The following is a 26379-nucleotide window of genomic DNA, read 5'->3' as shown; positions in this document are numbered from 1 at the left end:
GAAAAACACTCCTCCATTTCTGCATGGCATTTATCACAAGAGTAGGTAAACACTTAGCATGTAGAAATATGATGAGGCCTCATGAAAACCTTTTAACGTCATTGCTAACAACTGTATTCATTACCAGGGCAGTCATTAACAAGTTGCCAGGAGAGAAAATATAAGCTCCTAGACTGTTTCCATACAGACTGCACTCAATGTTATTACTACCACCACATCAATGCCAAGAAATGATAATGGGATGAGGGCACTCCCCAGCCAGGCACCACGAAAAACCGAACTGAGAGAAAAACCGAACTGAGAGGTTGTCACAAAGCAGCAGACAAAGGGACTTTTCTTTTTCTTGTCCTTGTAGTGGAGAACTTGAGGCACATAATGTGCAGTCACTCTTGCCCTGGATCTCTTACCCACCCTAAGCATCATTTTCCCCATGAGGGAGGGTGTCACAGTCTAGGCTGTGGGAGTGTCACAGTACCTGTCTTTACAGGAACCTCCCAGTCCTGCCTTCTCTAGGATCATGAACCAAACCTTTTTTTCCTAAATCCCTGCAGCTCTTGGCAGGTTCATGTTCCCAGAACCTCTGACACTGCTGCCCCAAGTGCTAAGTGGCTCCTGGGAGGGTCCATCTGCAGGTCGGCCCAAGAGGCAGCAAGGCCCATGGTGACAGCACAGACCTGTCCTCCAGGCACTTTGCCTTGCCACCATCCCAGGGCTGCCTTTGTGGCATTTTCATTGCCACGGAGCTGGGAAAACCCCACTCTGGTGCCTGTGCTGTCCAGGATAAATCCCTCTTCCCCCTCCCTTGCTCTGCTCCATCCATGAATACATTTCTCCTTTTTTTCCTCTCTGTATTTTTTTTTTTTTCTCTTTCCCATTACCCCTTTAATGCAGAGCAGGGCTGCTGATTACAAAAGAGGCAGTTTGACTTGAGCAATAGGTCTTCTTCACTAATCCTCACTGTCATGGAAATTCCAGCTGCTACAAGAATAAGAAGCTCAATCCATATTTGCCAGCTCTAATATGAAATCTGTCAGGGCCCAAATTAATGAGTTCCAAATTCCTTACATCACGATAACAGGTTAAGACTGGTCAATTAATTACATAAATCCTTCCCGATTCATTGTGCATTTTGAGGCGCGATTGTGTCTTACATAACCGGGTGACACAAGGCCTTTGGCTCTCGCTGTTCCGCAGAAAGGCCTCCATTTAAAGCAGCCTGCCTGCCACCGAGGCCGGCAAATGTCACACCTGGGCTCTGCGCCGGGCCCTAATTGCCTTTGTATAAAAATAAAAATGCATTAATTAATAAATAGTAACATGTGCTTTCAAAATAGGGCGGAGCTGTGGGGGTCGGTGCATGAGGGGCGGCGGGGCTTTCCCGTGGGGCGGCAGGTGATGCCCCCGCTACGCCGGCTGCGCCCCTCCCCAGCGCGGTGGGCGCCTCCCTGTTTCGCTCGGCTGCGGGGAGAGCTCAGGGACGGGGGGAGCCGGTGGGGAGCACGAAAACCCAGAAATGACCCAAAAACGCCGGGCCGCCCCCGCGGAGAGCCGCGCACGCCAGCGCGCTCCCGGCGCGGGGCCGCGCCCGCTCCGCCCCGGCCCCGCCCGGCGGCGCCTCCCGCTGGCGCACAGCGCCCCCTGGCGGCCGGCGCGGAACGGGCGCGGCCCCTCCTTCCGCGGGGGCGGCAGGGAGGGAGGAAAGGAGGGAGGGAGGCAAGAAAGGAGGGAGGGAAGGAGGGAGGGAGGCCGGGAGCGCTGCGGCAGCGCTGTGGCCGCCCCCGCCCCGGCTCCCCCTCCGCCGTTGCCATGGGCTGCGGTTGCCACGAGTTACCGGATGAAGGCTGGGCGGCCCCGCTCCCTGAGCAGCGGGCGCGGGGCGGAGCGGGGCGGAGAGCGCGGCGGCGCCAGGTAAGGCTCTGGCCGCGCTCCGCTCCGCGGCCCCGGGGCAGGGCAGGGTGCGAGGAAGGGCCGGGCCGGGCCGGGCCGGGGCGCAGCGGGGAGCGCGATCCGGGATGCTGCCGTCCTTTCCCTTTTCCCCGCGTTGGTTGTTTTGTTCTTTTTTCCCCTCTCCCCCTTTTTCGAGTGCTCCCGGCCGCTCGCCGCTCGTAGGGCGCACACGCACCCACGGACGGCCGCAGCCGCCGAGCATCCGCGGGCGCCCCGCTAGCCAAAAGCGAGCCCGAAGGCCGCAGTTCGATTTCTGTTTTACAAGGCCACTTGAATTAATTTATAAGGAGGTTTTGTTCCAGAAGGCAAAGAAGCGGCTTGACGCGTTATGGTGCGTTTTTAACACCGAAGCAGAGAATAATTGTGTAATAATTTCCTAAAGCGTTTAGGCCTTTCGTGAAAAGATTCAGCCTGAGACTGGAAATTATTCTTTACATTTTTGCCACCTCGTAAAACTAGGGAAGAAAAGTCAAGCCCCCGGTCCTTAGCCCTGAGCGTAGTCCTGCAATTACAGGGAAACGACACAGGACCATACAAGGTTTATTCTTCTTATCCATACCGTGTATAACAGAGAAAGCCACAAACATTTTTTTGTTTAATAATTCATAGTAATTATGTAAAATTTAAATGTTAATCTGGAAAACAAATTCAGTATGTCACCTGTGAAAAAAATACATGGAAACCGAAGTTTGCACTGTTCTACAGTGTGCGATTTAGAGTGTAAATTTCCCTCGGTGCTTACAGAAATACATTGCAATGTAAACAACAATTTTCACTCCAATACACCATCTTTGTGGAGTTTCTTTGCTATTCTTTTTGTAGAAAATGTAAACTGGAAACCCAAACACAGCAGAGTGTGTATACGTATACACTGTGTATATATATCTGCACACATATATACTATATATATGTATACATATATATATGTATATATACACATATTACAAAAATAACTGAAGAATAAATTACATGTGGTAAGTCATAAAGTGATTAGGATATTGATATTGAAATAAAGGAAACCTCACTGTCAGGTTTAAACATGAGCTAGAAAGTAGTAACTTGTTTTATTTCATTACTTAAAAGCTTTTAAGAAATCATCATAAAAATGAGGATGTAAAGCTATAAGCAAAAGAGGAAAAAAGCTTTTGAATGCATAATTATTGCAATTAGATATAATGTAATCTGATTACTACTTCTAATTTATAAATTAGATATTATCCTGTTTTTAAAAAAAAGCTAGCAGGAAATGTCAGCGTTGTTCAAAGCTAAAAAATGAGAATCAAAGCACCAGTGACAACTGATCAAACTGTGTGTCATAGTACTGAAAAATTACCAAATCATTAAATTTAAAAAAGACATTAAAATTATTTTTTGTTTAACATTTACATTTGTAAAAGCTACATTTAATGTTTCAATGAAACAAAATACTTAAAGCCTTTATATGTGATTATATACAGCTGATACATGAAGGAGACATACTAGAGAGCATGGAGTACTTTCCCTCCCCCATTACAAAAAAAATTCTAGTAACACTAGCTACACAAACAACATTCAGAAGATAAATATTTGAACAAATTTCTCTCAAAGCTGAGAAGAAAGTTATAGTATCTTAGATTTTTTTTAACAGAATGACAAAGAAAATAAGAGAGTAACAATAGAGCTATTAGAAAAAAACATTTATTTCAGAAACATCTTCATTTGGAAAACACTTGCTGGTGTACTGATAAGCTCCTAGAATTAAAAAATACAATTAGCCACAAAGGCTCTCCAAACCTTGTGTTTCTGTTATTTTGGTCAGGTACTGAGGATGTGTTAGTAAGCCAGAACTGTAAAGTGCTTCAAGAGTTTAGCTCAATCTTTTAAAACAAAAGAAAAACCTACATTGTCTTAAATAAAAATGGTAATATTCTTCTCAACATTATTCCAGTTTTCCTTTTTAAATCCTTCCCACCTTTTAAATAAATTTGCTAAACAATTTCTTTGTAATGTGCTATCTTAAAAATAATATGGAAAAAGCAATCAAGTAATGAAAATCTCTGACTGGCAGTAACAGCTATTTTTACGCTGCTTTTAATGATAACTTGTTGCTTTAGTTAAACATTATCACGCTCACATTAAAAATAGCATTACTGCTAACTCACATAGAAGCTGAGACGGTGAATAGATAGATACATTTGTGCAATTCAGTAAGACTGAGCAAAAAGATACACAGATATTTATCTTACAAAGTGCTACCATCAACAAAATACAGCGGCTTAAAGTAGTTACCTAAGAGATGTTATTCCCAGGCTACTAAAACCTGTTTCTAAAATTACACAGATTCCCAGCTGGATGCTTTAAAAGAAAAAAAACATGCCCACACATGTTTATGCTACCCCTTACTAGCTGTCTATTTAATAAATCTGTTGTTTCTGTAATTCACAGGTTTAAAATGCTCCTTCTTTGAAAGTAACCACAGTTTTCTTTTTAAAGAAAAGGAAAAGGAAAAAAAAAAGGGGGGCATGTATTTACATCCACTTTGACGCCAGTAACTACCGCACTGAAGTTAATGGGAGCTTTGCTAGGGTGATCAGACCCCCTAGCTCTTTTTAATAGCAGTTAAATGTCACATATAAATACAACACCACAGTGAAACATACGCCTTTGACAGGATCTGGGACAAGACACTACACAGCTGCTGTGAACAATAAAGAGCAAAACTGACGTTTAATCAAAATAAGTGTTGGTGGTTAAGAAGTTGTGTTGAAGCCTGCCTTTTGCTTGTGAATAAAGTCAATATTCCAACGTGGTAACTACAGCCACAATGGAATCAGCAGCTCCTGTAACTCACAGGGAATGGGGAGGGCCACATCCATGCAGGGTGTTACAGCTATGCAGGGCCACATCCATGCAGGGTGTTACACCATCATCTCACAGAGGGAGATACTCCCCACTTCAGCTGCTGAACCAAAACACCTCTACCAGCACCTTCAAATATAGATGCCTAAAGTTAAACGTTGGGTGAAATCCTGGCCCTAGTGAGGTCAGTGCAAAATTCAGCCATTGGTTTCGATGGACCTCATCCAGGATTTTCACTGGGAATGAGTATCCATAATTCCTTGGGAGCTGAGAATCTCCAGCAAGCCTAGAAATGATGTAATTTTTATTTATATTTTTAAACTTCTAAGCAACCATGCTCAAGAATTTTTGCCTTCGGTACTTAAGCATGATAAAACCAGTCTTTCCATAAACATTACAGACGGACCAGAGGAAGATGTATTTATATCTCAAATTGTCAGCAGCATATAGTTTGTACCAATGTTGTTTTGCTGATGTTGCTGAGCTACTTTAAAAAGTGAGTACCTTGGTGGGGTGTGTAATTTCATCACCAATGTCAAATGACTTCTAAAGATGAAACTTCTCTGATGCAAATGTCTAAAAGATGCTTTGAATATGTTTGATATGATATAGCAACTTTTAAGATGAGGAATTAAGTTATCTTTATTTTTTAAATCTGAGACACGAACTCACTGAAGAAATTATTTTAACTGCCACATATGTCAAAAGAGCATGACTTACCCAATACCAAGATTTTAAAAGTCACAAAAACATAAATAGGTAGCATGTAGACCTTCACCAAGATACATTTTTAAAAAAATCATCAAAAAGATAGGTCTGTTTTGAGTATTTTGTAAGGACATATGGTTGCATTAACAACGGGTCTTCTAGATTCATGTTACCAGACAGCCCTGCTTGTGTGGCATACACATGACCAGTAAACAAAGCAGAAACTGCTCTGTGCTGTCCTTAATGTAGCAATACAGGAATGATTTTTCATGATTCTTCAGAAGCTGGGCTTGCTTTACATCCACATGAAATGCTGTCATCACTAGGTCCGAGCCCGGAGGATGAACTGCAGAAAAGGGGAGAGGGGGGGAGGAAAAAAAAAAATAAAAGGAGGAAATTGGTTTTCACAACACACTCAAAGCCTGAGTAACAGAGGAGAACTTTAATTATCTCCAGTCACAAAGAGAGACAGGAAATTTGGACTTTTAATTAGCCATTTGGAGTGCAGTTGGATATTTTTTTAGCAAGATAATTTAAACGCGAATAATTCAAGTCTGACTAAATGAAATTCACATAATCAGAATGCAGATAATTGAATTTCTACTGCATTCATTAATTCAGTGTGGAGGTGTGTGTGAAGACTTCTATGATGAGCTGTCACAGCTCAATAAAATCTCAGTCAATTAATTTTTTCATTATCTTAGTATTACATCAACAAAAAAGTGAAGCATGTGCGTGTGTATGTATGGATATATAATCTCAGAAAGTAAGGATATACAGAAATCACCTCTCTGAATCAGAGTCTGCATCGTTTTTTCCTTTTTTTTCCTCTTCGTCTTCTATAGGAAAACGTCTGTTCAGAGAGGCGAAACTGAGAATGGCATCAGCAACAGAGAATTTGGTCTGCCCAGACACACAGGCCTCCATGTCCTCTGGGCTTAGCTGAGTCTGTAGGAAGAGGTGCAGCCTACTATCTGAGAGCAGTAATGCATCTTGTAGGATCCTGGAAAAGGAAACAAAGGCAAATGTTTATGTATGACCTGCACACACACACATATATATATTCTAAAGTGTTTTCCCAGAACAAATTCTAAATGATGTCCTGCTTTTAAAGTTTTCAGATGAATCCTAAATCAGTAACAGAAGGCAATGAACATATTAAAATGATTAGATGTGTGTTACCTTCTTATTACATTATTTGGAATTTTAGGTGAGTAAAAACATGAAGTTAATAGTTAGGTACATCTGCTATTAGAATAACTTCAAGGACATTTTTCCATTTAACCATCTGCTATTACCACACGGATCAATTAATGATTTTTAGGCAGTTGGAGGCATATACTCTTACAAAAATTTGGTCTCTTTTTTTTTTTTAATAGCCAATCTTTTATAAAAATTACAAGTCATCAATTTGTTTGGTGGAGTAAAGAAGTGTGTAAGAGACAGTGTGTAGGCAGAACAGACTTCATACATGTGCAACATCAGGACTTTGGAATACCTGTCAACATCTGAGCCAACACTAGCCAAATGATTTACAGTTATGCTGGTTTTCAATTACTTGCAGATAGTTTTCAGGGCCTCTTAAATTTTATTTTATTCCAGCTATTATTTTCAAAAATAGGTTTTAAAATTTGGTTTGTATATATTTTAAATTAAACTTCCAAATAAATTTAGCACAGAGTATTTACTTAAAACACATGAAAGTAAACAAAATACAATACATTCCAGTAACACAGAAAGTTGTAGAGAGTTTTCCAAGGCCTGAGAATTGAGGATCATTGTTTCTATATTTAAATGAAAGATACACAACTTTTCTTCAACATTTCTTTAAAGAAGGAATTCTTTACTATACAAATCCTAGAATGATTAACAACAAACTTCTTCAATTTGTGTGTATCGTTTTACTCATGTAATAAAGACATCAGAGGCTATGACCACGCCAAAGAATGCTCCACAGAATATTATTAAAGTATCTTTAAACATCTCAAAGCTACTCAGACTCAATAATTACTTATTTATACCCGTTTAGGCTACAGTTTTTACCAAAAAAAGTCATTGCTGTGCAACAGGAAACAAGAGATGACATTAATGTAAGAACTAGTAAGAGCAGAAAGAAATATTGCATTTTAAAGGTACTCTGACTAAAATGAAAAGTGTAACTGATTAGTTCCTTCTCTTGAATAAGATTAATGGTGTGTTTGGACTGTAATGTTTTAAACACAAATACGTTCTGAAAACTGTTCTCTAAAGCGGCCAAGATTACAATAACATTTAATAAACACACAAAAGGATTTCTGGCTTCATTCAAGCCCATAAAAATCTGTCAAATTAAAATAAGTAGTAAGAGATATCTACATGAAACCACAAGAGACTTGTGTGCATGCACATTTCACTTGCCTAGGTGAACACGCATTCTCAACCAAACACTTCCAGCTCTGGCACCTTCCAATGAGGAAATGTCTCCAACAACCCTAATGATCTACCAGGTGTGGGTGAAATTGAGCCTCAGAATGATCACATTTTGCTGAAGTTCAAAATAAGCACACTTTTCACACACAGAGAAAGCCTTTTTAATCCAATCTGAGTTCTCACAATTTTAATAGCAAATATATGTCTGTAAAATCAATGTGGGTAATGTATTAATAGACAAAAAAACTTCTTTGTAGTCTAAAATCCAGCAAAGGCTGTGTAAAAATGATTCAAAACAGAATTTACAGGTCCACACACCCTGACAGCAACAGCTTCATGATTACAGTTTGAAAAGCCATCATTCAGCAGCCACTAAAAGAGGATTTCAGCCTTGACTCTTGATAAACGCACATTCCAAACAAAGACAAACATTGCAACAAAAAGGTAGAGGTATCATTCCAAACAATAAATCCACTTTTATAGTTTATGCAATCAGGAGAGTAAATATTCTACTTCTCTTTAAAAAAAACAAACAAACAACTAAAAGAAGAAAAACAAAAGAAAAATAATGTGCTGGAGTTTCCTGTAGAGTAACTACAGTTACTGTTTTTCCCAGGCACAGTGAGGAAATGCACATTTCTGCAATTCTAACATTTGCGTGTCTAATGCCAAGTAACACAGCAAAAAGCCAAGTCATTAAATTCTGTGAATGGCATTTAGTTTCACAGATTTTCCTCTTGCTCTACCTTCAAAAGTTTCCTGCCAACCAGTGAAAACACGAGTAACTAACTGTTCATGAGATTACACTACACTTACAGCTCTGTTGCTGTTTGAAATGTATTTTATTTTCTTTATAAAATAACGGGTAATCTTTAAAATTGATTTTAGATGGTTTGAGGCATTACACCAGAGAAGTAATGAGCACTAATGTCAATGATATTGGACACAAATTCATTTTAGCTTTATTTCATGTCCAGTACAATTCTGCTAAGCCTTGAACTGCTAAAGCACTGTTATTAACTCGGCAGTAACCTAACACATGGAACAGCAAACAAAAGTGATAAGAGTACAGACTGATCAGGACCTCAAGGCTACTGTCCTTTTTCTGCAGCTATAATTCAATTTCCAATTTTACTTTACATTGGATTCATTATTTCACAGTAATTTTCTTTTCTGCTTCATAGTGCCATCTGGAGGTGAAGGGAGTGAAGAGAAACCAAGGTGCAGAAATGGAAAGATGTTCATAAAGCTAATCACACCCACACTCATATATGTATATGTGTGTGTTCACTATGTGTTCACATTGAGACCAAACACTCAATGCATTGTGCAAGTCATTTAAAACCATCCTGGAAGCAGATATACAAATACCTTTTACCTCGTTGTACCCTTGAAGAATTTCTGTTTTCTCTTAATTAAAAAATAACTGCTGCTTTTCCCACCCCCCTCTGAACCAACAGGTTAGACTGCTTTTTAATTGCAAGCTTCAAGCAACCAAACTGTAAAATAAATTCTCCACTACCCCAGGAGTGTTATGCTTTCCTGTTCAAAATACTCTTTCTTCAAGGGAATACCCACACATTTGTCACCAGATGGTACTAGTAGTATTTAGTGCTGGTATAGTAGTTCCTCTCTGGGGGCTTTTGCTGTCCTGGGGGCTCACTGTGTGAAGGGCTTGACATTTAAAAACTAGACTTGGCTTTGAGGACTTCAAAAATGAAAATTACAAACCACCACCCAAGAAATTAAAAAGGCAGGAGGAAGGGAGGAGCATCACAACATTAATACTCGGACGTGTTCACGGAGGCCGGACGCGTGCGCAGTCTCGACACAGCAGGGAGAGCTCCCAGCGCTGCTCCTGCACTTCCAGTGCAGCCAGAGCAGGCAGGGCTGTGCTCACAGTGATGGAAATCAGCGCTCCTGGAGAGTCACGGCTCACGGTAATCATTGCTGTGAACTGACTGAGCATGCTGACGGAACAACAGACCTTCCATGCACGCCTGCAAGAACCGAAGGCTAAACCCTGCAAGTCTTGATCCCATCAGCAGTCATTACTTGTCAGAGATTTCACTCCTCTTGGCCAGATTGCTCACATGCATAATGACTACTTATGTGATTAAGGGGGCTGCAAGATAAGGCTCTACATTAGAATTAGATAATAAAATATTTTTTTATTCACAGCCATGTGAATCTTTGTTTGTCAGCTTTCAGTAAATGCTTGTGATCTCTAGACCTTTAAAGAAGCAAGACTGAAAAACATCCCAAGCAGAAGAAATAATGTCATTTTTGAGGAAATGCTGGATACTATATGAGGAATATTTCTCTTTTCCTGTGTTATGGCAAAAATATTTACAAAAGAAAAAAGCATGTGTTTTTTGTTATTTGGACAAGGTCCAAAATCTGGTTTTCTTCACCATGATTTTATTATGTATATTATACACTGTTCTGCTAGAGAAAAACAACATATGGCTGAACAGTACAACTTAATCCTAACTAAAGATTTCCTGTATCTACTGTAACCTAATACAATGACAGATGCATACTTGAATGTGTGTGGAAGGTTAACACTCCGATTTTGTTTTCAACAAATTTACTCTGCCCATTTACAACAGCTCACGAGAGCAAGGGAAAAACCCGAGGAGCTGAGAGACGGATGACAGCCTGTGCTGTGGTGCCCTCTATTGAGCTCCAGCCCCTCAGCCCCAGCCCACACCAAACAAAGCCCCAGTTTCCTCTGTGAAAAAGCTGACTGTGTTTCCTCCTTCACATTTTATAAGGGAGGAAATGTTACTGATATCAAGCAACTGTGAAGCAACTGTTGGGTATGTGATAATGTGTGCGGTTAGGAGAAGATTAAGCCACATGTGCCTACTACACATAATTCCCTCACCAGATAGGAAACAACAGCAAGGCTCCACTGGAGACAGACACCTTGCCCAAGGTGGTTCCACCTGCCCCACAACTGCCAATGCTCCTGCCTGAGCCCCAGTCTCCCACTTTCCACATCCCTGAGACAGCACCCAGCGGAGACACCTCCAGAAGAGACCTCTGACCCTGCACCAGCTGCAGCTCGTGGGACTGCAGTGGAAAAGGCAAAGAGGTGCCTGACACCAGACACCTTCAGAAAATGGCTCTGCCTTAGGCAGCTTAAATCTGGGTGGCTTCCTCACTCTGGCACCCAGCAAGGCCAGTGCATGGCCCTCTGCAGGAGCAACACTGTGGATGCCCTCTATTCCCTGTGGATCCATGCATTTTGTTTCTCAAAACTCTCAGTGTCTTCCACCCCATCATAAACTGCATGTCTGAAAAGTAATTGAAGAGTAATCCTTCTCCCTAAATCACTAAGTTTTTGGGATCTGACTATATTCAATTTTTTAAAAGTCATCAAATGAACTCAACTTCATTCAAAATGGCTTTGTTAATTAGTTTTCTCATGAGCAAACTCACTTGATTTTGTCTGAGGGTAATCTAAATCCCAAAGTTAGACCTGCACAGCTACAAATGGAAGAAAGCAAAGAGGATCATGCAGAAGCTAAAATTATAAGATAGTGTTTTACCTCTGGTTTAAGAGTAAACTTTTCTGTGAATTCACAGGCATCCTCAAAGGACAAGGATACTTAGCAGGAAAAACACAAAATTTTCCTTATTCTTACAAAGTAATTCATAATTGAAAAGGGGCTAGCTGACTTCCGTTAATGCAAATGGCCTCTTGAAATATTAAATTATGCCCAGACAAGAAGTGAGCTTTACAGCTCTTCATCACTCAGAGATAATAACCTGTAAGACAAGTAGATCTTACCCTGCATTTGTGCAGTAAAACCAAATCAAAATGGGACACCTGTTCCCAGATTTCACCAAAGTCTAGTGCTTAACTTCCCAGCTGTTGGCCTAATTCTTGAGCTACTGTGCTCAGCACGGAGGGGCTTCACAAAAGCTCTAAGTACACACTGTGCCCTGTGCTAACTCACCCTGGAGTGGGAAGTGAGGAAAGATAACAGAGCACTGTAGCCATCCACATATAGGCAATATGGAAGTGTTCCCAGGGCCAGAAGCTGAGCACTAGAGAGCCTCCAGCTGCTGCATCCTGGCTCCTGCACAGGCAGGCACTACAGCAATCTGGTCAGACAGCACATGCACAAACCTGGTCATACAGGCACAGGGCACAAACCAAGACTTTGAAAGATCTAAACCCCCTCTTCAGAGATGTCTTGGATCCTGGTAACACGTGGGAGTCCTGCATCACAAGCAGGCATTTGAAAATGTTCCCTGCAAACCCTTCCCCAGACAGGTCCACATAGGCTCAAATCTAATTCCTTCCCACTGCCACAAAGAATTGCCAGTAGGATTGTGAGCTTGTCATTACTGGGGTGAATGGAACTCTCAGCTTATCAGTTTTGGGTTAGGGTCCCCCCTTTCTACTGTGTCAGAATGTGCAGCATCCAGACCCAGAGCTTCAGTAAATTCCAGTGTGTATGTTTATTATTTTTATTATATGTTTATTACATGTAATACCTATGTAACATATGTATATTGTTCATATATGCATATGATACACATAGAACATACATCTATACAGAATATATGTGTATATTTTACATACACATGTATATTATACCTATATATTATACATAGGTATATATTATACATAGGTATATAAATATTTTATACTAACTCTCGTTAGGGAGTTCCACAAAATTCAATTTCACAAAAAGAATCATAACCTTTGGTTCAGCGTCATAGATGGGGTGGGGGGAAAGCATCACGGCAGCCGAGCCAATAGGAAGATCCTTGTGTGAGCAGCAGCACAGTGGAGCCAGCCAGCAGAGGGCAATGGTACAGCACATACGGTGCCAGGCTAGTGCATCTCAACACAACCTCCGAAAATTCCTTCCAAATGCTCCCCAGGGCTGAGAGGAAGCTGGCACTTTTCTTGCACTCAAGTTCAAACATTTAAGTAATTCCCTTACAATTGAGTTGCTTCTTTTTCCACTCCTGGACTAACAGCAGCATGGTGAAACATTCCACATGCTGTCATTTTCTGCTGTACTCATTTAAGCTACAGTCATCCACTAAATTGGAGCATAAGGATGCCTTTTAAGATAATCTACCTTTCTGGTTTGCCTTTTGAAGTGCAGACAGCAGTTATAAACATTTCTGATGCTGATATGCCTTGTTACCAGACAGGCCTCTTTCAAAATGAGAGTGTTTTTTGAAATACAACTACTCCATGGGCCAGCACAGCTAAGACAGAACTGCTCAGACACTGGAACCTCAGCTACCACACTCTTCATATTATCACTGACATGCTTCCAGGAGCACAGCCCTTCCATTTCACTGCTTTTCTTTCCTGAGGTATAAAAATATTTTCTAATCCTTTTCTGCTTTTTCTTCCCTGTCTCACATGCCTTCAGCCAGTATTTACTGGCTGACCTTTTGGCCACAGATCCTAAATAACTGCATGCAGAATATTATTCCTGCAGCAGTTAGCTGTCCCTGCCTTCAGCTGCTAAGCCTAACAAATATACCTCGGGACCAATGATTTGTTGTCTGTTAGGGAGGCCTATAATGCACTGACTGGAAAGAAGATGAATAGTCTCTAGTTGCAGTGTTTCACCATGCCCTTACCCTGAGCAGCAGCTAAAGGCAGCCAGCAGAGGCACACACAGCTCCTGCTCCAGCAGCTGTGAGCAGCCTGCTCTCACACCAGCAGTGCCAGGGCACGACAAGAATGGCAGAGAAAAAGCAGAAAATTACACCAACAGGGGCTCAGCCACTGCAGAAGGTGAAGTGTTCATAGCAGTGGGAATGAGGGATGCAGTACTGAAACTCATACACTGCTCCCTTGTAATGCAGGTCAAGGTCTAGCTAAACCTGATGGATGACTTTATACAGATTGCAGCTGCACTGAAAATGGTCACAGCTGCTAGAGCTTGCTTATGCTAGTGGGACTGGTAAACAAAGCAATTGGCATTTTAGGAAAGCTCTGTGTTACGAGATCTCACTAGAGAATTCTCCCAGGCTTGCAGGGGTTCAGCCCACAAAGACACTGATTTTCCATGAAAATAAAAGGGGGAGCTTTCTTTGTACAAGAATATCCAGCTTCTTATTGAAAGCTAGAATTAGACATCACAGTGAAAGATCTCCCAAACTTAGTATGCAGTTACAAAGTGATTTAAATTTAAGCCTATTATCTATAATCAGTGCAATGAAACACAATGGAAAAGCGCCAGCTGAAGTCTCCTTATAACCAACCAATAGAGCTGAAGTCACGTGTATGAATTATGACAGTGCAAGTAAAAAATATAACTAAATGTGTAGCACGTACACATGACCACATGGTGGCTCTCAAGTACCAGAGATGAGCTATTTTAAACTAGAAACTGATGACCTCATAAAAATTCCAACACCTCTGGATAGGCTGTACTCACTTTTCCAGGAATTCTTGTAGACCCTGACGGCGATGGTCCACGTGATTAGGATTGTTCATGTTGAAAAAGGGAGTTCTGGACGGCAGTTCTGGTAGCTGTCTTTATAAACAGGAAAAAAATACACAGTTAAACCAAATATAAAACAGCAGAGAAATATCAAGAAATCAAATGCTGACCCCAAGCATGTGAAAATCATGGGTTATGTTCCAGAAGCTCTTGAAATCACTTTGGGAACACAAGGTTGGGAAACTGAAGGGCCTCACAACACCTCAAAGGGGAAAAATAAATTAACCTTATTAAAAATAATTAATTCTGGTCCAGTTACTAAGCCTACATCCATGTCTGGCTGCATTTTATGGGTTTAAATGGAAATTAAAAACTTTTGCCAAATTTTCCCATGGAGCATACATTTAGATAGTAAAATGCATTCTACAGAATAAACTTGTGCTAGTAAGAAACACAGGATACTTTCCAGATCTGATTTCTGTAGTTCTCTGAATTAGGATGAAACAACCCTTCCCTCCATGACTGACAGATTATTAAATATATAAAGTTGCTCACATAAGCACTGCATTGCTCTGAAGCCTCTGCCGGAGCCAAACAAATTCTCGATAGCGTCGTCTAACACAGGATGTTTTTCTTGTAAAGCATATACTGTTTGTCTGTTGGGAAATAAAAAACATTTACTTTGCAAATCAGCTTAAGCTAAAGTGCAGGCATGGTATTAGCAACACATCCAAAATGTTATACTAATGCCCGAGACACCAATGGAAAGCTTGACATTAATTCAGTTTATGTTAAGGGCTGTGCTTTACCTCAGGCAGGACTGCTGACAGTTTCTACTGCTTCTCAGGGAAATATTTTTCATTGCTTTCTTTTTAAAAGCAAGAGATTTGGATTACAGAACAAAATACAGTGACAGGAAAAACAGAAAAAAGTTTCAGTACATAATACCAATCTTTGCAGGGGAAAAAGATTCTAGCTATTCTAGTTACAATCCTGCAAACAGGTACACAGAGTTTTTGCAGTGCGCAGTCCCACCTGAAATCAAACCAAAGAAACCAAAGTGACTGCTCTCTGCAAGTAGCATCATTTGGAGATTTTCCCAAAGAACACTATTAGTTCACTAGGAAAATGCCAATTTATCAAAAGAGAAACAATTTGTGGAAATTAAAAGCTTCTGCCAAATTTTCCCATGGAGCATACATTTAGATGAAATCCCATGCACCAGACAGGACTGCATTAGTAAAATGCCTGCAGTCCAGCCCACCCTCCCTGCCTGCCAGGAGCCATAACTCCAGCCAGCCACAAGGTGCAGTCTGTAGAGAGCACAAAGATGTCAGCCTCCTGGAACAGAGGAGCGCACCCAGGATACCACACAGTTTGAGAAGATAAATGCTCTAAGATCTGGGTAGAACGGGAACTCAGCTGGCCTAAAAGCCAGGCAGACACAATACTTGGAGTCCATTGAGAAGTCTGGATGGTAGGACTGACCCAGGGACTTGGTGTCCAAAAGCCCTGGCACTGTGGTGGCAGGAAGCTGAATTGATGCTTAATAACTTCAGAGGTGCTGAGTGATGGATCATATATCACTGTATGCTGGCTTTGGCTGGGGGAGAGTTAATTTCCTTCACAGTAGCTGGGGCTGTGTTTTGGATCTGTGCTGAAAACAGTGCTGGTAACACAGGGATGCTTTAGTTACTGCTGAGCACTGCTTGCACAGAGCCAGGCCTTTCTACTCCTCACCCCAGCCCAACAGCAAGCAGGCTGGGGGTGCATGGGAAACTGGGAGGAAACACAGCTGGGACAGCTGATCCCAACTGACCAAAGGGAGATCCATACCATATGGCATCATGCTCAGCAACAGACTAGGGTGGAGGCTGGCTGGGGACTGCCACTGAGGGACTGGCTGGGCATTGGCTACTTGGTGCTGAGCATATGTTCCCATTTGCATCACTTGTCTTTCTACAGTTTTATCTATTTTTCTTTTAAAATTTATTCGTATTGTTATTATTACTATTTAATATTATTATTAATGTTATTACTACATCTTGATTATTAAACTGTTCTTATCTCCACTCACAGGTTTTCTCTCTTTCATCCCCAAATCTGCTCCCTCCAACCTGCTGGTTGGGCAGGGGGGATGTGAGCAAGCAGCTGTATGGTGCTTAGCTGCTGGCTGGAGTTGAATGAAGACACACTGGGTCTAAACAACATCTCCCCAACTCAGCAGTCACTGAGAAAGCCTTAATACATTTTTATTTGGAGGCACTGATGTCTGTGAAACAGTAATACAGCACTCACCCTACCAAATCTACAGAATTTCTATTTACCAAAAATGAAAAATATAATTGCTTTGGAAGTGGTACTTGAAGCACATTACAAATTTAAAAGTTTCACAACTCTGATTGCCACACAGGAGAGAAGTGCTTATCACATAGGCATTTAATAAGTCATCATTTGACTGCTTGGTCTCATACAATAACTGCTTAACTCTTCCACACAATAAGGAAATGCTTTCGGTCTTGTGCCAAACATTAATCATGTAACTTGGTGCTCTCAAATACCTTCATTTTACACTGCAGTTAAAATGCTTGGATCTAGATTTGGCAAATTAGGATAACATCTTCCACATGTGATCCACCAACGAACAATCAAGAAAATAAAATTATGTAGGACAGATTTATGGCAGAAAAGCACCATAATGCCAAGTGGACTCCCATTAACATATGGTGGACTACAATCACAAACGCAAATGCAACCACTGCACACATCCAAGCACCACTAAATTAGTATAATATGAATGTGAAGGTACACTGAAAACAACCACACTGCAGCAACCAATAACTTGGCAAAAAGAACTGAGGACAATTTAAAGTACAAATAACTTGAAAAGAAAGTTGTTTTCCCATGAATACCTGAACATCAACATTCTTCTACATACAGTAAGTTATCACTGTCTGTAACAGTCTTCTAGTTGATAGGTAGAGCTAAGGATTGGTTGTTGCAAGACACTGTGGAATGCACATGTGAGCACATTAAGTTCCACCCCAGCTCTGCTAAACCTACGAAGTGGCAATTGGCAAACCCACTTTACCTGTTCCACTGCATCCCAGTTGTTAAAAGGAGAATAATAGCCTTCAGCATCCCAGAAGCAGAAATTCCATTAATACCCCAAAGACAACTCTGGCTTGGACAGAAACAGCAAAAAGAATCTGTTCTCATATTTTTATACTTACGTGAATAAATATCTCATAGTCTATGTAAGAATGCCATGAGTCTTCTTTCTGTATCCTGGGGTCTCGCACCAAGACAGTTACAAATTCCTGTAAGTGCATAATAAAAATCAAGCAATTAATTTCAGAAGACAAAGGCAGCCTTAAAGACTCTCTTGATTGTTCTGCTGTTCCACAAACTACTGAGTCAGATTAAAAGCTGAACTGCTGTTTTATTGAATTTTGCAACCCTATAAATGGAGAAGCATAAAGCAATGAATCATCTGAGCTACACCACATGCCTGGGAAAGTCCCTGCCAAATTGCTAGCTGAAAAGGAATATTTCAGATTAAGTAACACTGTGCAAAGTCATACATGTTTCATGCATGGGAGACAAGATCTTGGCAGGGACAAACTGAAAGTCTAACATTCAAAGTCACCCATGTAAAGGAGAAGGAGGCAGGTAATTCAGGCTTTTCCCACATTTGTAATCAAGACTGACAAAGAGCACAGCTGCAGATGTGGCATTGGGGCATTTCTGTTCCATCAACCTGCCCAGGGAAGCAACACAGCTACACTGCAGGGCAAAATTCCCCATTTTGATGGGACAATCATATAGAGTACTTGTTGTAGAAGTTGTCATATCTAGCTTACTTACTCATAATTTCTACATTTATGTAATAATTTAGAGGGGTTTCAAGAGAGAAAGAGAAGGCCTGTGGACGTTACTGTAATGTAACACTAATGGGAATTGGAAGAGACTGAAGAATTAAATGTTTCTCAATACTTTCAGCTAATGATCAAAATTTTGTTGTAGAAAAAACAAAACCAAACCAAACCCCCAAATCCTGATAAATCTGTATATTCATGCTAGGATGGAAAATATTCCTTTAAAATACAAAGGTCAAAAGTGTGCTTAAATACCAGCTACTTCTGGATGACATGTAAAGTCTGCCCTACTCCAATTGCATAAATAAGCTATTCACCCTAAAAGCTAAGCCAATCACTTAGCAAAGACTTAAAGAAAAGTGTATCACTTTAAGCAGTAGATGTATTCCCCCTGAGAAGAAGGCACTGCACAGGATCTCCAGGTACAGGAATCAACTGTGGGAGGAATGACAGTATCTCTGGTAAAAAAAAATGCTTCTTTTTAGTGCATATTTGCATAAATCAAGAAATCTTGAACTAGAAAGCTCTCCAAGCATGTCTTCCTATGTCCAAACCAAAGACACCAGAAATAAAAGCTTTATTCCTCAGCCAAGTATTCTCCCCTAACACACACCTGCATGTAGAACCATTGCAAACCTTCAGTGGACTGACAGGAGAACAATAGCAACCTTGAAAGATGAAGATACACTTTTTCCTGGACAGCCATTGTGCTCTGTAGGTAGCAGAGAGACATTCAAGGTCTGGATGAAATAATTTCCCTCCCTGATTTCCAGGCGTTACTGAGATGGGGAGCCTGTGGCCTGATGGCTGGACACAGCTTTTGTTTTTATGTTACTTAGCCCAGCTCCTGGTCCCAGGGGTGTTTTCTGTATAATTGGTGGTTACTTTTCTGGTGAGTATCATGAACACCTTGCTAAATAAAGCACATTTGAAAGGCTCCTCCTGCCACCTCTGCTGCTTCTTTCATCGCTGAAGAGCACCAGAGGGCCAATTCTCCCCTGCAGCTTTTTAACCCCATGCCAGCATGACACAAGAGGAACAAATGATCAGAGCTTTAATCATTCTTACCAGCTGAGGGTCATGCCTTTACTTTTACAAAAACACTAGTAGGGCCTTATGAGGAAGTTATTTCAGCTCCAGAGAAGATATTCAGCAATGTGCTGAACACTGGAGAGGACACCATTTTTGGGTTGTTTTTCTCCACCTGCCTCACTGCCTGTAGTATTTACCGTAGGTAGGTAGGTAGGTAGGTAGGTAGGTAGGTAGGTAGGTAGGTAGGTAGGCAGGTAGGTAGACTTTCAGACCCACTGTACCACCTTTTCATGCCACAAGGTTTTGTCTTCCCCAAATTCCTATTTCCCTGCATCCCGATCTTCTCCAAAGCTGCAACCACTTACTCAACATACTTTCTTTCCTTTGCTGAGCACTGAATGCATCAGTCCTGCAAGTGGAAGAAGAGAAATTATGCCAAGAAGCTTCGAACAGGACACTGCACTCATTTTCCCTTCAACTGCTGCAGCACAGGAGTCACAACCTCAGGCAGCCTGCTTATAACCTGACCTCAGCCTCCTTCCTCTCATTTACTGCTGTATCGGCTTCTTGTTGACTTTTCTTGTGTCCAGGTTCCCCAAATTACCCCATTTCCAAATAACCTTCCATAACCTTCTCCTTTGTACAGAATCAAAACAGTCTTTGAAGAAAAATACTTCTTTCAAACCTTTACAGTACCAAAGTATTGTGATTAAAAGTTGCTATTGGATATGCTGCTGGTTAGCTATGGTTTACTTTGCAAATCATTCCAGACCACAAGATTTGCACTGGAAAACTTCTGTACACTCTTAACTTGCAATTAACTAGTCACTGAGTTTCAACAAGGAGGAAGTTAAAACCCTTCAGACTCTACCTACCAAAGAAATGTGACCTGCTGTATATGCAGTGGCAGGAAGTGTCTAAGCAGTAAAGAACTGAGCCAAGATGAAAAATGATGTGCAGAACAGCAGAGCACCTCAGCAAAATGCAGCCCTCACACACAGTCACTGTCAGCTTTGATTTGAAACACTAGGATTTCAACAGAAGACTGGGTCTTCCTTTTTTCCCCCCTTACTTCTTCCTTTTTTCCCCCCTTACTTACCGAAAAAATGACAATACTGAGTTTAGAATGAAGCAAGATATACAGTAAGCAATTAGAAATGAACAATAAAAATGTACAGCCTGTCTCAAGATTTAGGGTTACTTCCCCTATTTATCTCTTGAATCCAGGAAGTGTTGTTCCCATTACAGATTTTGCTGCTCTGAAACAGTGGCATTGCACATGTAGACTGTTCCTTCTCTTGACCTTTAAGTCTTCTCCAGAATACAAGATCCCACTAGGAAAACAGCATTGCTCTAATCAAAGCAGACTAACCACGCAGTATAAGTGGTGATCCACTGCCAGAAAAGGTGCCTATGCTTTTGCATCCCTAGAGTAAAGGTCAGTATTCATATACAGACTGTGTTATGGTCCAAGCAGAGTTGGGTGGCAGAACACTCACTCCTCTGCGAGAATGCTCCTTTGCTCAGTGCATCCTGCATTCACTGGTCACAAACAACCAGGAGATTACAGCAATTCTGGGTAATAACTACCTTTTTCCTCTCTATGTATTCCACTCCCTCCCCATTTTGCTATAAAACTGAGGACACTCTCAATAGATAAGTCTTTTCTCAAGGCACTGTCCACCTGGGGGAGGTGATGCTGACCTCTCCCTCCCACAGACCACTTAAAGACTAACTTAATCATCACAAAACTGCACCGTAGTCCAGCTGTACAATATGGGAGACTCAGTACAAAGACCGCCAAGGTTTCAGGGACTTTTTACTTTTGCCAGCTGCAATCCTGTACAAGGTGTCTCCCCCCATTGCCCAGTGCTGCTTGCTTTTTCCAGAACTGCAGATCTATCTAGCTATTATGTCACATTACACATATTTTCAGTTTTGTAATTTCAGTTTTGTTTCTTTTTTTTTTCTTGGTTGTGTTGTTGGGTTTTTTTTTAATTGAGGGGCACAATATATGCATTTATATCAATGCATATTCAAGAATATGTGTCCTGTAATGCTTCAGAGCAACAATTCTCTCAAAACCGAAATTTGCTGTTAAAAGTGTCCAGGCTTGGGCAAGGAGACCTCTTGCACTGGAAACAGTATATACTCAAAAGAAAGGTACTGGAAGATGTGGCATCTCCATTTATTCCTTTTCTCTGGAAACTACTAAATTCAGAGGCAAACAATTGTCTGTCCAAACTGCTAAAGCTATAGCTTTGATACGGAGCCCAGCAGCCATGCTGACCTAAACATCCTCATGAATATTCAGAATCTTCAAATCTGCCCCAAAAGCAGTCAGAACTACTTAACAAGCAGGAATTGCAGAGCAGTTTCTCTGGCTGCATGTGCTAAACCAGCCAGTTTAAGCATGGCACTGGTGGTATTTTGCTACCCTGTCCTCAAGGCCAGGAGCAGTCCAAGTACATAGGGTCACACATAAATGACAAAACAGCCAAAGTGACACCATATCTGGATTACACCTACTCCCTCATGGTTACAGATCCATGCAAAGAACATGAGTGTTGACAGGAGACTATAAGGACAGCACTGAGGTCACACAGACACAAGCATAGAAAAACAAAATGTTCCATTTTGAATCTGCCTCAAAAGGAAAAACAACCCATAAAGGCAGCTGAAGCAAACACAATAAATCTTTCTCTTTTAATTTTTCTGTTTCTTTTTTTCTTCCCCTTCTCTCTTTCCTTTTCTTGGATATATTTCTGCATAATGCAATGGATTCCTCAGAGAAAAGGATGAGGCAGAAGCCTTCTTATACAGAATTTGACCACAAAAAATGTGCCTTTCTCAGAAATCTCTTAACATTTTCCTACTAGGAAAATAGGAAATCTGACATGGAAATATCTATTTTTAATATTAGGGGAAAATCTGCCACAAGAAGGAGGAATAAAAACAATCTCACATTGGTTGACTACTTGTATTTAATCATTTCAGCTGCATTTTAATTCAAATGTCTATGCTCAAGACTGTATCAGGTGATGAGCTTGTGCTCCTATTACACATGTGATTAGTCAATAACCCCTGAAGAGTAATTTTCCACAAAGCTTCCAAGAAAAACAGCATATCCCATCAGGTTGCCTGTTAGTAAAAGGATCAGCAACAAAGGACATGGGACTTTTCATGCTGTGGATGTTGGCATCTTCACTCCATGCATGCTGTGTAGTAAGGCTGATAAGAGACTAAGAGCTGAGACAAAATAATTTGTTGAAACTTTTAATGTTCATTGGACTGAGCAGAAGAGAACATGCAAACAGGATTCTTGTGGTCCATGCAGCTGATAATCAGAGCTCAGATCCAGATCCAACCATTGTCCCTATAAAACATCTAAAACTGATAAAAAGAAGACTCCATCCAAATCCTTCTCCCCTGTCTCAGTGTCTGAACCCTTTATGCACAGTCACTTACTCTGAATGAATATCTGATTCTTCTACCAGATTTTAACAGAAGAAACTGGCACTGCATCATTCCAGAATATTCTGTATCCTGGCAACTAAAAGTATGAAGAATACAACCAGTCTTCTCTAATCCATGCGAATTGTAATGAAATTAAACCCACAACTTGAATCCTTTTTTATTAAAGCTTAGATACCACTTACCTGTTTTTCATGTTTTGGCGTCATATTCACTGGTTTGTTGTAAAAAAAAAATCAACCTGGAAAAAACAAAACCAGAATAGACATCAGATTGGTATTTAGTAGTTATTTAAAGGTCATTATCACTTTTGCCCTTTATTAGTAGACAGTGGAAAAAGCCAGGCTTAGTGCCATATATGGCAGAAAACACATTGCATTACCTGTGTATCTCAGACTTTATTCATTTTTAAAATAATCCCTTTTTAGAAGCACTGGGCTAGTCCCCTTCTCTATATATTTGTCATACTTGACAGTCCAGTTCATCTCTGGAAGTCAGTGCTTTTCTTCTCTGCTCCAAGAGCCATCTCAGGGCTCATCCTCGCACCCACGTCCAAGAGCTCTGCTGAGCCAGCATTCCCAGTGCTCAAACACAGCCGAGGCAGCGCTGCCTGGGCCTCACTCGCAGGGAACCAAGAACAAGTCTGTGGGACTGCAGCTGAGGTTCAGAGACCCTAAAACATCTGAGTCAAAAGAATCAAATGCCCATCTCGACCATCTTCCTCAAACTCAGAGAAATGGAGACACAAACTGCTTGATCCCTCAGGAGAGCTAAAACTCAGGCTAAATTTCACAGCATCTGTGTTTTCAAATCTCCATGTAGGGAGGGGATAATCAGATCAAAATGAAACATCTTGTCATTAACTTATATTTTAAATCTCCTCTTTTGCTGAAAATCCCAAGAAATCTTTAACTGTGTCTGCAGTCCAATAAACTGGACAGTTTGCTCAGGACAGGTGCCCACATGGGAAGAGTGGGACAGCTTTATTTACTTGCCAGGTTATATACATACTACCTTCTGTTTAGTGACAGAGCTTGAAGCTGCTCTTGTTATTATACAACTACACATTTATGTCAAGTCCAGCCAAGGAGCGCTGAACACCCCACCCCTGACCAATGCCTCTCACAAAGACTGTCAAATAACAAACCCCACCCATTTTAATAAAACAGAGCACAAAGATAAGCACATATACACTTCTTGGACCAGGAAGTTACTCTGGAACAAACAACCACTTTGTTGTCAAATTTCTATAGGGTCAGTCATATCAAAATAGGATACTCTGTTTCCAAATAAAAATGACCATACATAAGACTTCATCCTAAAGGGTGCCATTGTACAGTTCCCATTTCCACAAAGATAAGGCCATCATTTCACTTCTATAGCTAGAATGGTAGTGATAAAGTAGGAATAACAAAAACATATTTAAATATTTTTTTTTTTAAACTCCATTTACATATGCTTAACTAGCATGTATGTTCCAAGCTGAAGTTATAGAAGAGCACTCAAACACTTCTTGCTGCACAGGCTCAGCAGTGTCAAGCCTCTCTGCAAGGTGGGGGTAAAAATTTGGCTCACTGATGCTAACTGCTGTTAATGCAAAAGTATATTATAAACTTTCCTTTTAGGGAGATAATTAGCTTTTTACCTCACAGGAGGGCACCAGCACACATCACAGGCCTTTCATGGAATTGCATAATCATTTAAGCTGTCTCCAAGATCATCAAGTCCAACCTTTGACTGACCAGTACCTTGTCCACTATACCATGGCGCCAAAGCCCATGTGAAGCTGTTTCCTGAACACCTCCATCCACCACCACACCCTGGGAAGCCCATTCCAATGCTTAACAACCCTTTCTGTGAAGAAATTCTTCCCGAGGTCCAACCTGAACCTTCCTTGGTGCAGCTTCCCCTGTCACTGACTTCCCCTTGTCACCACCTCGTGCTCTTCCCCTGTCACTGGCTGATCCCCAGGCAGCTCCAGCCTCCTTTCAGGCAGCTGTAGGGAGCAATAAGGCCTCCCCTGAGCCTCCTTTTCTCCAGGCTGAACACCCACAGCTCCCTCAGCTGCCCCTCGTAGGACTCAGCCTCCAGACCCTTCCCCAGCTCCTTGCCCTTCTCTGGACTGGCTCCAGCACCTCCATGTCCTTCACAAGTGAGGGACACAGAACTGGACACAGGACTCGAGGTGCAGCCTCACAAGTGCTGAGTACAGACAAAAAAAAACAGCTATGTTTGGCTTGGGCTGTTTGAAGAAGATTCTTTGTGCTATCTCTCCCCACTGAGTACAGCTATAAACCCATATAGTTTGATGTAACTTCCCCCCCTTTCTTGTTTGAGTGTGCTGAGGTTTTTTTTCAAAATGGCAATGCAAAATTTTTTTTCCAGTTATGTATCTTTATTCCATCAAATTCTGCAGTGTGTTTCTCTCCTGCCTCTAAGCTGATTCAAGTGAGAAATTTTGCAAGCCCAAAATATCTCATTCCTAACACTGTTAGCAAATGACAAGGCTGAAATAGCACGTTTCATTCTGTCATCTGTTTTTCTAATGACCGAGTTATGTGTTGGTACAGGTTAGCAAGAACGGCTTAAACTCCAAACAGCCACCACGATTTAAAATATTTAATGGCAAAAAATTAATATTTCAACACCAAAAAGCTTCCTAAAATATTTAAAATACATCAGTTTTTCATCAAGTAATTCGGAAAAAAAAAATCAATAATGGAAATGCAAGCCCCCCAAGGCTGCCTTCTTTCACTGATTTCAGTGAGATTGCCCAGTCACACTGCAGCCACTTGCAAATATACTGAATGCAATATTCTGTCTGGTAGCAAGACATATATTTGGGAACCTCTGTAACACATAGAGAAGCCAGTGAAGCAGAACACACAGCAAACCTAGTGAAACTTCTGCTTAAGAAGTTATCTTTGTATCTTGAGAAAAAACTACTCAAAATACCAGTGATGGAGAAAAACAACCATCAGAAGACAAACAGAAGGCTTTTGGTCTTTTTACTCTAAGCAAAATTTCCTCTGACAGGGAAATGAACAAGTGCTGGGAAACAGAATCAAAAAAAGCCAGTGGTCGGTCTGTAGTTTTGATAAAACACTTCCGGCTGAGGGTGGGAAACCTCCCCCACATTGCTTTGAGTAAGTTTTTGTTCTGCTTCTGATCCATTATCAGTCTGAAAACTTCTCTTTTTTTTTTTTATTAGTTTCATATACTGTATCAACCGCTTCTTGCAGTACATATTTTTTTGGTTCTCAATTGCATAACCAACAAAACTGCCAGGGAACAGCTCCACAGCTGCTAACAGCAACCATCCAAAAGCAAAAAGATTACGTAGGATGAATTGCCATACTTCCTGTGCCTGAAAAAGAACCAGGAAGAAGAGGGAGGAAAAAAACCACAAGTACTGCAGTACTTTTCTTAGGGAAAACAGATAAACTGCAGTGCTCTTCTTAAGGGTAAGAGATAAATAATATCAAGTATTATATTTTATTTCATATTTTAGAGATTAGTTTCTATTTAAAAATCTAAATTAAAACAGATAATCTAACATTACTAGGGATATACACTTTTATCATGTAGATGGACTGCTCCTGAAGGAGGAAGTGATTCCTCCCCAGCGTTCTCATACTGAAAGATGAAAACTCAAGCAG

General features: G+C 41.0%; 1 protein-coding gene across 2 annotated transcripts in view; it reads right to left on the bottom strand.

Annotated features, from left to right (window-relative positions):
* Positions 1-2471: 2471 nt before the first annotated feature.
* The window catches only part of SNX10 (sorting nexin 10), a 36229-nt gene continuing 12321 nt past the window's right edge, over positions 2472-26379 (bottom strand). For both annotated transcript variants that reach the window (XM_059476903.1, XM_059476911.1), the window contains exons 2-7: positions 22906-22961; positions 17570-17656; positions 14892-14992; positions 14331-14429; positions 6281-6496; positions 2472-5839 (exon numbers count right to left, since the gene is read on the bottom strand). In XM_059476903.1, the coding sequence (XP_059332886.1) occupies positions 5761-5839; positions 6281-6496; positions 14331-14429; positions 14892-14992; positions 17570-17656; positions 22906-22929 (606 nt within the window). In that variant the 5' untranslated portion in view covers positions 22930-22961 and the 3' untranslated portion in view covers positions 2472-5760. The remainder of the gene's footprint in view (positions 5840-6280; positions 6497-14330; positions 14430-14891; positions 14993-17569; positions 17657-22905; positions 22962-26379) is intronic.

This window comes from Ammospiza nelsoni, chromosome 1, assembly GCF_027579445.1.
Source record: "Ammospiza nelsoni isolate bAmmNel1 chromosome 1, bAmmNel1.pri, whole genome shotgun sequence".
Taxonomy (NCBI): domain Eukaryota; kingdom Metazoa; phylum Chordata; class Aves; order Passeriformes; family Passerellidae; genus Ammospiza; species Ammospiza nelsoni.
The sequence above is the reverse complement of the archived record's forward strand: the minus strand, read 5'-3'. Positions and strand labels throughout refer to the sequence as shown.